Genomic DNA, 14,252 nt, shown 5'->3' on the forward strand with positions numbered 1-14,252 from the left:
CCAGTTCTCCTAAGTGCCAGCCACCCCCACCCAATTGGGTATCATTGTCAAGTTTAATAAGAATGCTTTTGACTCCATATTCAAGGCATTAATCAACATGTTCAATCTAGCAGCATTCAGCAGAGGACCTAACCTTGTGGAATTTAATTTGGTTTCTGCTAATTTATTTGCATACATTATAAAATTACCCCATCCGGACATGAAAAAGAAACTTAGGAAAGTGTATCATGAAAATAACTAGTAAAACACGTGCGAAGCCATTAAATTTGCTTGCATCTTGCTTTCTACTTACTTGTAGTTTGACAGAAAAGGAAGGGGAGAATTTTATTTGTGTCTCAGAAGACACTAGTATGACTGGATTCAATACTTGTTCATTGTTATAATCTGTGCCCTCAGAGGTATACTGACTTCTGTCCCTGACGCTTAATAACCAGCAATACTGAACAAGTCTTAGGTCCATGATCCTCAGTTTCCTCATCGATAAAATGGTGATTCCCTGACACCCACAGCAAAAGGATTGTTGGGAGATCAAATAAGATAACTCAGGGGGAGGATTCCCAAACTTGACCACTGCCTGCAAATATAAAACTTTACATTAAGCTTTCCTGGAGCTTCATTCTAAACGAGATGATACCCTTGTTTGTAACCTCAGCCCCGGGACATTATCCTAGCATGGGGATCACTGAGGTTGTCCAGTGATCCATTATAGTTTGGGAGGAGACTGGGTCTGGGAAGCATTATAAAGGTGCTCTTGCATCCTGGTAGGACTTGGTCCAGTGCTTAATTCTGGGAAGACAGCAGGATGCCAAATGAGAAGTCGTTCATCTTAATGTCCGTGTGACTTGGCTCAGCAAGAGAGGGAACAATTCCCAAGTCACTCCAAGCACTGATTTAGTGCTGTAATTTGATAGCCCAATCCCAAACAAAGTGAGGAAACCACACCCAAAGTTGACTGCAAAGATGAATAGGGGTAGAGAGTGAGCACTATAAGAGAATAGAGAGTAAGACTGATAAGCTGAAGAAGGCGCCTGGATTGTTTTGGGACCCAAAGAGAATTATGGATGTCATCATGGCAGTCTACCGAGCACCTTCTAGTTTTAGGGTATGTGAACTTTTTTGATATTATGTTTAGCCAATTCTTCTATTTAAATTGTCAAAACATAACAATGTACAACCACCTAGAGAAGGAATTTGTAACATATTGCAAAAATGGCACTGTCATTCAACAAGATATTCTTTTTACTGAACAGGTAATGATCTCTTCCCCCATAAGCACCTGTCCTGGGCTCCCCCAGGTTTATATTTTGTGTATTTTCTATCTTTTTCGCTTTGCTTTCTGGTACATTCAGAAAAACACTTGGGCTCCCTCTGGTGGCCATTCCAATGTTTCTACATGTTTAACTTTACAGCTGGAGTTTTAGTTAACGTGGAACAAAATATTTGGATGAAAGTGAAAATATTAATAGTAAATGTTATTTTCTTTTGTAAGATGACTTGAAACTTGGGAACCTCCATTAGCCAAAATATCCAACTTATTCATTCATCCGTTCATTCACTCATGTCTTCCAGTCTAACATGTTGTTGATAGTTTCACTTTTCTAAATGAAAGGGTATCTGGTCTGCAAGTCCATAGAAAGATATAGAGTTCCAATTCTGTAAGTCAAACATTTCCCCAAGAAGTGATTATTATTGACTAGCATGTTTTTATAGAATGATTGCTATCTTTTAACTCAGAGTTGAGTATTGTGAGAAAGATTTTGTTGCTTACTTTAAAAATATATGAATAAACTGTCCTTTAGCAGTTGTCACTGTCGTACTATTTCTTTTTCTCCTTTCAATCATACACCCGTTCTATTTACCCCATAGAATTTTATCCTATTGTAATGAATCTTTGTCCAGGCCTGTTTACTTTTTAATTATGCCAATATATTAGTCAATAAACAGATTTAGCTACACTAACAAAGACCCAAACATAACAGTGTCTAAAATAAAAGGTAATTTTCCTTCTTGTTAAGTGTCAAAATGTGACCTGTCCAGAATTCATGTTGTACTTTTGTGGTTGAAAGTCTCTGTTGATCGTCCTCTATACTTTGATGTATCAAAAATAAGTATATAAGTTTAAATCTTAGTGTTTTAAAAGTTCTAATGACCATAAGTCTCCTTTAAAAATTGTTCTTTTCAATTTAGTAATAATAGTAGTATACAATTGCTAAAATAAATATTTTACATATTTTTAGAAATCATTATTAAGTATTAAATTATAACTGGAAATACATCATTAAATGACGGGCACTCCTTAAAAATGAATTTGTTATCTTTATGCAGCAAGGGGTTAACATCAATTCTACTCCACTTCTTGGTTTTTAGATATGTAAACAGTGGAAAAACTTGTTCACCTAAATAAGCAGATGGGAATGGAAATAGTTTTAAATAGCAATGTCACTAAATTCTTTGACTCCTAGGCAGCTAGTGTGGTACCTTATGGAGAAAGAGAGATATTGTGGTTACACTGGAGGCTGTGGCAAGTGTAGCATTCTGGGTAGGTTTTGAAAATGAAGTCAGACTTTCTACTGAGTTAAACGTGAGGTGAGAGAGGAGGGAGAAGTCAGGGATGACTTCAGGGTTCTTGGCCCCACTTTGCAGAAGGATGCAGCTCAAACAACTAAGAAAGGGAAGACTGAAGATGAAGTGAATTTGGAGACCTAGTTTGAAGGTCATTACATTAGACAGTATGCAGGAGTGAGGTGTGATCAGGCTTTTGTTCTATACCCCTATCCAGTCAATAGTTAATGATAATAAATATTAGAGAGTGATAATCAGATTTGATTTGGGGTATTTATACTGAGTAGCATGTGCCTGGGACATGAACAAAGTTAGAATGTATCTGAAGAACGAAAAATAAGACAAAAATAAGCAAGAATTGTATTAGGTTTGGCGCTCCCCACCCCTGTTATATTTTGTAGATTTTTAAGAGAATTTGTGTTTGTGGATGTATTTTGTGTATAACCGCAGGTATCACCTTTCAAACAGAAGGTTAATAACAGATTGATTTATGGAATATTCTCAAGGAGAAATAGTAAATGAATCAAGCTAACAAAGTGTGACTTAGTTGACATCCTCAGGGACCTACTTTAATGAATAGGTAGAGGGATATTATTTGTAACTTAGCCCACAAATTATTTCTATATGATTTAAATGGCTGTGACCTGCTTGAAACAATTTGTTAATTAGTTTAATCATTCTCTTTATAGTTTCTTATATTACTAAATGGGTTAACAGCCCCCTTTTTCTTAACTAAATTAATTTTTCCAGCCTAGCCACAAATTTCCAATTAAGTTTGAAGGAGTGAAGTAATTCTATAATAGGGGCAAAATGATCATATTTAATTCTTTTAAAATCAACTAACACTTATTAAGTGCCTACTATGTGCCATGCAGATACATACTTTGATTCTGGAGATAAAAATCCAATAAAACCAATTCTTGACTTCAAAGAGCAAACAGTCTAACAGTTTAAACTGCCTAGGACAGAGATGAGTATTTAAGGAATAATTATATCAGAATGTAGTACTGAGAGAGATTGGAGTTAAGTGCCAAAATAATGCACAGGTTGTAAGAGCCATGTCACTTGAACCCAAAGGATTTCTGAGAAAGTTTCATTATTTACCACTGTGAATGTTTTCCTTCCTAATAGAATACAGTTACTAAGTTACTGTATAACGTGAGACTATGGAGGATGCAGGTGATAGAAACCCATTTTAAGCCACTTTAAAAGTAAAATCCACAGGAAAAGCAGGTGTGGCCCTGACCTCAGGATAACAAGCCAGAGACTGCTTCCACTTCTCCTCGAGCCTGGAAACATGGCCACCAACAATTCCTGGGTTTTCCCCAGCAGTTGCTGTTAGAAAACTTAGGGGAAGGCCACCAACTGATCAAGTGTGGGTCATGTGATCCCTCTACCCCAATATTGAGTCAGCGTGGGTGAGGTACCCCTGTGGACTCAGCTCTGACCATGGGGATGTCTGTGCCTGGAAGAACGGGGGACAGGAAATACTGGCTGTTCACTATTCTGCCCAAGTGAGCACATTCAGCTGACTGCTTGAAAAAAATCAGCCCCCTTCCTTTGGTGCACTCAGATAACATCATAATGCAATCAATATCTCATTTGAGGGTTAGTCTTCATCCCTTGTTTATGAAGAAATAGGACAGAAGCAGTTATGAGAATAATGTTGACATTACATTTTGCAATAGCTTTGATTGCAAGAAGCATTGTGCTTTAGAAATTCCATGCATTCCATTCAGTCAGAATCGTAATTTCTCTTTCACTGTCTTCTTAACATGTATGATGTGGAAATTAACAGGATTTGATCTTGTTAAGTCTTTTGAGATACTTGGGTGTGGGTTCTGAGCCAGTAGATGATAGCGGCAATCCTATTTGTCCTAGGATATTACAGGAATTATTCTTTTTTATCTATTTCATTCTAAGTCTTTAGAGTCTGTGAGCCAAATTTACATTCAGATGAGTCATTGAAGCTTATATTGTGTGCCTAAAAGGAAATGTTTATGCCAAGAGTCTAAGATGAAGTCTAGCAAGACAGTGAATTTTTAAAATCATGGTTGTCTTTCCCTGATCATGAATGTAATAGTGCTTATTTTGAATATTTGGAAACATAAAACTGTTTTTTAAAATCCCCTATAAATGCCACCACCCAGAGCTCTGAGTGTTTCTATATTTAATACATAGTAACAAAATTTTGTTTACACAGTATATATAATTTCATGTCTTACTTTTTTCAATGAAGTTTTTTAAAGGATTTTAATATTGTCTCAACAATATTAGAGAATGAATTTCCTCTGCAATATTGTTTTTTTAAACAGCTATCTATATCTTGTAAAAGTTAGTATTCACGTCATTCCCATTTTTTGGAATTATTTTTGGTTACATAGCTGTTCTTCATTTCTGATGTTCTAAGTTTCTGACTGGTGTCATTTCCTTTTTGACTGAAGAATTTCCTCTAGAAATTCTTGTAAAACAGGTCTGCTGGCTACAAATTTGCTAACATTTTTCTTCATTTGAGGATGTCTTTCCATTACCTTTGTTCCTAAAGGATATTTTAAACGATAGAGAATTATGACTTGACAGCTTCTATCTTTTAGCATTTTTTATGAACCAATATTGATTCATTATCATTAATGAAAGTTCATTGTTTATTCAAACTCCCTTTGTTTTTACGTAATACCCTTTTCTGTTTCTACATCCATCGCTTTTAGGATATCACTTCATCTTTAGTGGTCCTGCTTCTTTAGGCTCCTTGGCTCTTCCAGTTTCTCAGAAGAGTCGTTGAAGTCCTGGCAGGTTTAAAGCATACTGGTCAATTATTTAGAAGGATATTCCTCAGTTGTGATTTGTCTGATTATTTTTTTCAAAATCAAGCTCAGACCATAGGTTTTCAGGGAAAAGACCAGAGATAGATAATTTTTATCACACCATATCAAGAATACACACTATTAAGGCAATTTATCATTGTTAATGTTGACTTTGATTATCTGGTTAAGGTAGTATTTTCCACATTTCTCCACTATAAAGTCATCCTTTTTCCATACTGTACTCTTTGGGAGAAAGTCACTATGCACAGACCACACTTGAGAAGGGACTTAGCTCTACCTCCGTGATAGCAGGTATCAACATACATCATTTGGGATTCTTCCATGTGAACTATTCTCTCCTCTACCACATTTATTTATTTATTCAATTATTTTTCATATCAGCATGAACTCATGGGTATTTATATTTTGGGTTATAACCCAGTATCGCTATATTTATTTTATTGGTCAAATTATTCCAGCATTGACCACTAATAGCTCTTTAAGTTGGCTCCTGTGCTTCTTTGACATATTCCATCACTGTATTTTGTTTTATGTTTTTAGACACTTTCTGATACAACTAGATGCTTTTATATTCCCTGTCCCCATCTTAGCAAGAGCTGTTTTGCCAAGGATCCTTGGTTCCTTTTATTGAAGACTAGTATTAGAAACCAAGATTTGGGTGGTAGATGTCCTTGTTACTACTGGGATTATTGGGATGTTACTGCTTCTAAGGCGGGCTTCCAAGTGACACAGTGGTAAAGAATCTACCTGCCAGTGCATGAGACTCAAGAGACTGAGGTTTGATCCTTGGATCAGAAAGATCCCCTGGAGAAGGAAATGGCAACCTACTCCAGTATTCTTGCCTGGAAGATTCCATGGACAAAGGAACCTGGCAGGCTACAGTCCATGAGGTCACAAAGAGTTGGACACAGCTGAGCTCCTGAGCACACACACATTGCTTCTAAGCCTTTTCAGCTGAAAGAGCAAGGAAATATATGTGAGTGTACCAGCCCATGCATAATCCATATCTATAAATATATATATATATAGATACACACACACACACCTATCTGTATATACTTAGCTAAGTATGAATTCATACTGATTTATCTAATTGTTAATCCATTACTAAATGGATCATTCTAGCCTTTTCTCCTTGCTTGTCTGAAAGATCCCACTCTAATAGTGATAAATTTGACTTGTACCATCTGAAAGTGAAAGTCACTCAGTTATGTCCAACTATTTGTGACTCCATGGACTGTAGTCCATGGAATTGTCCAGGCCATAATATTAGAATAAGTAGAAAGTCCCTTCTCCAGGGGATCTTCCCAACCCAGGGATTGAACCCAGGTTTCCCACATTGCAGGTGGATTCTTTACCAGCTGAGCCACAAGGGAAGCCCAAGAATACTGGAGTGGGTAGCCTATCCCTTTTCCAGTGGGTCTTCCTGACCCAGGAATTGAACCGGTGTCTCCTGCATTGCAGGTGGATTCTTTACTAACTGAGCTGTCAGGAAAGCCCTGTACCATTTGCCATCTATTTAATTTTCTAATTCCAGCATACATGTGTAGTGGTTTTGATTACCTGTACCCATATGAGAAGCAAACTTTATCACCTGGAATAGAGTGCTTATGTATAGTGTTTTTGCTTTTAGTCTTACAAACTCTATTCATTTCTTAAATTATCTAAGTAGCACCTTCCCTACCTCCCTCACTCTACTCCCTTTATTTTATACTTTTGTAGTAAAGTCAGATTCTTCGATGCATGAGACAAGTGCTCAGGGCTGGTGCACTGGGAAGACCCAGAGGGATGGGATGGAGAGGGAGGTGGGAGGGGGGATCGGGATGGGGAACACAAGTAAATCCATGGCTGATTCATGTCAATGTATGGCAAAAACCACTACAATATTGTAAAGTAATTAGCCTCCAACTAATAAAAACAAATGGAAAAAAAGAAAAAGAAAAAAAAGGTCAGATTCTTTTGTCAAGGTCTGCATTCCACTCTGGAATCCCTAACCTCCTAAATCATAATTTTGTTGTTGTTTAGTTGCTAAATTGTTTCTGACTCTTTTGCAACCCCATGGACTGTAGCCCTTCAGGCTTTTCTGTCCACGGGATTTCCCAGGCAAGAATACTGGTGTGGATGGCCATTTCCTTTTTTTAGCCTTTGCTATTTCAACAGTTCAATTTAAGTACACTATGCCAGCTGCTGTGGTCAGCACGGGAGCACCAGGGGGAATAAAACAGACACAGCCCACCCTCTTAGACCTCATGGTCTGGTAAAAATGTCAAATAGTAAACAAATAACTACAACTGTGCCACGTGTTGTTACTAAAGAAAGTGCTGGATGCCCTAAAGCAGTACTGTCCCATAGACATATGAGTCACATATGTAATCCTCAAATTGTCTGCATTTTAAAAAGGAAAAATAAGATTATTTTTTAATAATATATTTTATATAGCCCAGTATATGTAAAATATTCTCATTTCAACATGTCACCATTATTTGTCATTGTTGTTTAGTCACTAAGTCATGTCTGACTCTTGTGACCCCATGGACTGTAGCCTGCCAGTCTCCTCTGTCCATGGAATTCTCCAGGAAAGAATATTGGAGTGGGTTGCCATTTCCTTCTCTAGGGAATTGTTCCAACCCAGGGATTGAAACTGCATCTCCTGCATTGGCAGGTAGAGTCTTTATCAATGAGCTACCAGGGAAATCATTACTAATATAGTTTATTTTTTGTCCTTGTACTTCATTTTCAAACTCCAGTATGTATTTCCTACATCTCATCTCAGATTAGCCACATTTCAAGTGTTCCATGATCACATCTGGCTAGTGGCTACTGTATTGGACATCATACCTCTAGCAGCAGATGATGGAGGGCCTGGTACATTTCTCTGGGACTTGAAGGATGAGGAAGTCAGGAAAAGGGAGAGGAGTACATGTTATAAGAAGAAGGAATAGATGAAGCAAAACCTGTAAAACAAAAGATTTTGACATTTTTGAGGGGAGAACATTCTGAGCAATTGGAGCAAGAAGGAGAATGGAAAATGAGGCTGGAGAGGTAGGCAGGGGTGAAATTATGAAGAGCCTTTAGAATAGTGTTAAGAAGTTTGGCTTCATTCCAGGAAGAATGGGAAACTGTTGAAGGGTTTTATGTAGAAAAGCAGTATGCTCAGATTGACTTTGTAAAAACAAAAAACAAAAAACTCCAGTCTTACTTCAGAGGGAAGAAGTACAAGGACATTACCCATAGAAGGCAGGATGGGATGATGGTTAACTAGAGGATTCCTGTACCAAAGGTGCCGCCTGCCAGCCGTGTGACCCAAGATAAGAGGCTTAACCTTCTGTAAGCCTCAATTTCCTCACCTGTGAAATGGAAATAACCAGTTCAGTTCAGTTCAGTTATCACTCAGTTGTGTCTGACTCTTTGCAACCCCATGTACTGCAGCACGCCAGGCCTCCCTGTCCATTACCAACTCCCGGAGTTTACTCAAACTCAAGTTGGTGATGCCATCCAACCATTTCATCCTCTGTTGTCCCCTTCTCCTCCCACCTTCAATCTTTCCCAGCATCAGGGTCTTTTCCAATGAGTCAGCTCTTCACATCAGGTGGCCAAACTATTGGAGTTTCAGCTTCCACATCAGTCCTTCCAATGAATATTCAGGACTGATTTCCTTTGGGATGGACTGGTTGAATCTCCTTGCTGTCCAGGGGATTCTCAAGAATCTTCTCCAACACCACAGTTCAAAAGCATCAATTCTTTGACACTCAGCTTTCTTTATGGTCCAACTCTCACATCCATACATGACTACTGGAAAAACCATAGCTTTGACTAGATGACCTTTGTTGGCAACGTAATGTCTCTGCTTTTTAATATGCTGTCTAAGTTGGTCATAACTTTCCTTCCAAGGAGCAAGCATCTTTTAATTTCATGGCTGCAGTCATCATCTGCAGTGATTTTGGTGCCTAAAAAAAGAAAGTCTGCCACTGTTTCCACGGTTTCCCCATCTATTTGCCATGAAGTGATGGAACCGGATGCCATGATCTTAGTTTTCTGAATGTTGAGCTTTAAGCCAACTTTTTCACTCTCCTCTTTCACTTTCATCAAGAGGCTCTTTAGTTCTTCTTTGCTTTCTGCCATGAGGATGGTGTCATCTGCATATCTGAGGTTATTGATATTTCTCCCAGCAATCTTGATTCCAGCTTGTGCTTCCTCCAGCCCAGTGTTTCTCATGATGTACTCCGCATAGAAGTTAAATAAGCAGAGTGACAATATAATAATGAAAATAATGCAAGTGCCTCATCAAAGCAATAACATCCTATCCTCACCAAATACAATAAATACTTACTTATTGTATTTGGTAAGATAATCCATGTGAGTGAGTGAGTGTTCGCTCAGTCATGTCCGACTCTTTGCGACCCCATGGACTGTAACCCACCGGCCTCCTCTGTCCATGGGATTCTCCAGGCAAAAATACTGGAGTTGGTTGCCATTTCCACCACTTAGCATATGTGTTAGTTGCTCAATCATGTCCAACTCTTTGCGACCCCATGGATGGTAGCCCACCCAGCTCCTCTGTCCATGGAATTTTTCAGGCAAGAATACTGAAGGGGGTTGTCATTTCCTTCCCTGAGGGATCTTTCCAACCCAGGGATTGAACCTTGGTCTCCTGCATTGCAGGCAGATTCTCTACCCTCTGAGCCACCAGGGAAGTCATATTGCACTTAATAAATATTTGTTCTTATCTTCTCCTGAGCCCAGAATAGTCCATTATAGGGTGAATCTGCAAAGCTTCCTTCCTCCTCTTCTTTTCTGGAATCCTATTCTGAATCACCTTTAACCTATGAGATGAGGAAAGAAGAGAACAACTCCCATCCAGCAACCCAAGACAGGAAAACCACCTTCAACACCTTGTCCTTCACTCTAGTATGTGTGTGCCTGTATATCCTGAGAACAGTTTTTATATGAACTCCATAGTCTCAAGGTTTCCTGTGCTGTCTATCTTCATAAAGATTCCCATGTGCTCCTTCTTTAAAAACATGCTAAGTTTTCTGAGGCTTAAACTCCTAATGATAAAATAGTTCTCAAAGTGGCTACTTAAATCAGAAAAGGCAATGATGTTACCAGTTGGTAACAGACCATTTATTTATGGTGTTTTCAGGCATAATGAATCATTCAGAGCATTTTACTTGCAAAGTTTTGAAATAAGATAATTTAATACGAAGAATAAATCACATGGAGTAGTATTTTCCCTCACTTTTGGCCCAAACACAAACATCTGAAACTGTCCCCTTCCTCCTCTTCTCTGTTGCTGGTACTACACCCACATCTGGGGCTTCACAGGTGGTGCTGGTGAGAAAGAATCCGCTTGCCAATGCAGGAGACATAAGAGATATGGGTTTGATCCCTGGGTTAGGAAGATCTCCTGGAGGAGGAAATGGCAACCCATTCCAGTATTCTTGCCTGAAGAATCCCATGGACAGAGGAGCCTGGTGGGCTACTATGCATGGGGTCACAAAGAGTCTGAAACCCTCATCTGCATCCTGCAGGGAACCCCATTGTGTAAAAAGAATAAAACATTTGGTTCTTAAAATCTTTCGGACTTTAAAGTGTAAGACACTAACATATTAAAGTTTGCTCTATTTGGAAAGGCACTTTACTTTAAAATGCAGCGTATCATTTCTTTAGTTTTCAAGCTGCACGAGACACAGGTTTGTAGCGTTTCCAATGCCAGATAGAGGCAGAGACAAGAAAAGAGGGAAGTGGTGGAGTTTGTCTTGGGGGGTGGTGCCCAAAGCAGGCTGTGTCACCACTATATCAGGTCGTGACTACCTACCCACACTCAGGCTGTTTCATGACTGCAAATCCAGCCCTTCTAGAATCTGGAACCTCATGTAATTGAAGCAGATGGGAACAAGATACTTGGTGCTTTCTCTGAAAACAGCCAGTTAATCACTAAATCTTATAATGATTAACCCCAGTCCAGCTGAAAGCTTTAATCAAGGGACTGTTGGAGCTTTGTGATATGCAGCTAAACATTTCTGCTTTCTTGAAGAGATATTGTGAAAATCTGTCCTGAGGGTGAGCAGTAATCCGCATCTTATTCCTCCTCCCCAAAAAATTATGTCCACAGTCTAAGTTTCTAGTCAATAAAAGAACACAATAACATTTGATTCCTTCTTGTATTTGCAGATGTTTAAAGTATTTCTAAAGCCTTTCAAATTACTTTGAATAAAAAACCATAACCCTGAGGTAGAAATGCCAGGTTTCTAAAGTATGCTTAAGTCTCCATCGGCTTATTATACCTCCAGTAATAGTAAGGCTTTAAAATTTGAGGGTTTTTTTTTCTTCTTATGCACAGTCTAGAAAATTAGAAAAATACAGAGAGGGGAAGAAAGAAAAATGTAAGTGCAATCAAATTTTTAAAAGTTTAATATATCATGCTACTTATTTCTTTGACCTTTTAAGATACACAGTTTGCATATCTAATTAAAAACATCATCTGCATTAGAGCAACTTGATTTTTTAAAAAAAGGCTGTGTTTGGGGAACCTGGTTTACGAGCCAGGTGTGAAGTGAGCTGGGTATCTTATATAGTATTGTCAGATGAGTATATGCTCCTAGTTTCTTTGTCTCCTCACAACAAAGATTTGGAGTGACGGACATTAAAGCCCCCTCGGCGGGTCACAGCTCTCCGGTCTTGGACAGACCGTGTTATAGTTAGTTCTTAGAGAAACCAGTGTTACACCTCAGTGTTACAGGTCTATTTTATTTAGAAGATAGCAGGAAAATCCATCTTCAAGGCATGAGGGCACGTTGATCCAAAGATGCGAAGAGAAGATCACCCATTTGTGCGGGGGAGGGGAGCGCGTACACACACGTGGGAGAGAGAGAGAGTGAGAGCCCTTTGGCTCCTCTTTTTATATATTTTTTCCTTCCCCTGGGTCTGCCCTATGCAAAATGGGCTTAGGCAGGAGCGCTGTTCTACCTGAAGTCCTCACTCCGGTCCTCAGATCTTCCTTTGACCTTCCTCTGTTCTATTTTTGCGGGCTTTCCCCTTCCTTGTCTTTTAGCCACCGCCATTTTTGGACTCCTTTTCCCTATTCTAACTAACCTAACAGTATGTTACTTTTCTGCCTTGTTTTCATATTTTATATGATATGCCTTTCAGGCCTTTGATTATTTTTGTTTCCATGAACTTTGTAAAGGCTTAACAGACTTGTTGAAAACATTAATAGGGGTTTGCTGTTATAGGAGTTTTGCATAACAAAGACTAACTACATTGCCCTCTCCGGTTGCTAGTCCCTCAAGGGACTCTTGCCCTGTACTGGTACTAAGATTGTGTGTTTTGTAGCTTTAGCATACTAGGTTTGAGGTTTAAAAAAAAAAAAACTTTTAAAATTTCCCATCAGTATAGATAAATACACCTAACACAGAAGACTGTATAAAAGTCAATAGAGTGCGCAATTTCCATTTCAAGGAGTGGGACAAAGAACTCTTTTTCTCGTGGTAATTATCTTACCTTTCCCAACTGGGAGTTGCTATGTTATTAAAATAATGGCTTAAGGCATTTTGCAAAGCATGTATTTTGAACCTGGGAAAACGTATTTGTGTTTTCCTGTTGGAAATTCTTTGTCTTGACTGATTAATTTGTCCTACATTAATATTTATTAGTCTTAAGACAGAAGCCAGCGGCTACATTCAAGAGGTTAAAGGTAGATCATTTTTCTAAGGGTTTATCCAGAAGAAATGTCCTATCCAAAGTTACCTTCAATGCAAGCTTCATAATTTATCAGTTTGTGGCAGGAACCAGAATCTGTGACCTAGGTATTCTGCTTCTGGGAGTTGATTCTGAGAAAATAAATATGAGTGAGGGGAACTTTTTACCTGAATTCATAGCGTATTTATATTAGAATCTTACTAAAAGCAATATAAAGATGAAATGACAGGAGAACCATTAAATTATGCTATGTACATTTAATGGAATGTTTCCATAATAGTTACAAAGAGTTTGAAGTAAGACGTGAAGTTGTTTATGGTTTAATATTATGTTAGAAGATATAGAATTTTATCTAGAGTATGATCACACTTGAGTTAAAAATAAAGGCAAACCCACACTTAAACAAAAGGGATTAATATGAATATTCTAAAATGCTACTCATAGTTATCTTTGAGTAGTGGTTTGTATGATTAACATTTTTATACAGTCCGGTGAACTTATGTTATTTTGTAATTTAAAAAAAGATGAAAAAGGTAAAAATGATTAACTCAGTGTATGATTTTACTGCAGTTGATAATCTGATGTTTCAATGTCTTTACCTAAATCTGTAGTATCTTCACATGTAGCTTCTTGCTGCACTTTCTTCCAACTTCTCCAACTCCAGTTTTCTGCTGCAGCCTGGTTAGAGCACTCAAACATTCAAGAATACCTTGAATTCTGCTCTGTGATTTTTGGCTTCAGCTTACAGTGCCATTCTGCTCCCTCTCCACCCATCAAGTCCTCCTAGAAACTTTGTTCAAATCCTGCTGCCTTTGGAGAGGCTTCCCTGAGCCACCCAGGGCAGCTGTGGCCCTCTGTCTCTATAAAATACCTGTGCAAATGGGGTTCAGCTAAATCTGACTTTCATCCATTTGTGCCCCTTGAGGATTGCACCAGGCATCCCTCTGACTTTGTGAATCCCACCTGCTGATTTCTTAGTGCTGACACTGGCCAGTGACACATGGGTAAGGATGACCTGGAAAACTATATGCATTTCCTGACTGTTAACTTAAGGAAAATCCATTGTACAAATGGAACCTAGTTAAACTTAAAAGCTTTTGCACAGCAAAGTTTTCCTTGACAAAATGAAAAGACTGAATGGGAGAAAATATGATATGACCAATA

The 14,252-nt window shown here is 38.5% G+C and overlaps 1 protein-coding gene across 6 annotated transcripts in view; it reads left to right on the top strand.

The window, feature by feature from the left end:
* Positions 1 to 14,252, top strand: part of RAPGEF4 (Rap guanine nucleotide exchange factor 4) — a 232,071-nt gene that overhangs the window by 102,583 nt on the left and 115,236 nt on the right. Inside the window, exon 1 of one of the 6 annotated variants that reach the window (XM_065931773.1) lies at positions 1,012 to 1,102. The exons of the other annotated variants lie outside the window; for them this stretch is intronic. Coding sequence (XP_065787845.1) covers positions 1,058 to 1,102 — 45 coding nt within the window. The 5' untranslated portion in view covers positions 1,012 to 1,057. Of the gene's footprint in view, positions 1 to 1,011; positions 1,103 to 14,252 lie in introns of those variants that run through there. 6 annotated transcript variants of the gene reach the window in all.

Source organism: Muntiacus reevesi, chromosome 3 (assembly GCF_963930625.1).
Source record: "Muntiacus reevesi chromosome 3, mMunRee1.1, whole genome shotgun sequence".
Classification (NCBI taxonomy): Eukaryota; Metazoa; Chordata; class Mammalia; order Artiodactyla; family Cervidae; genus Muntiacus; species Muntiacus reevesi.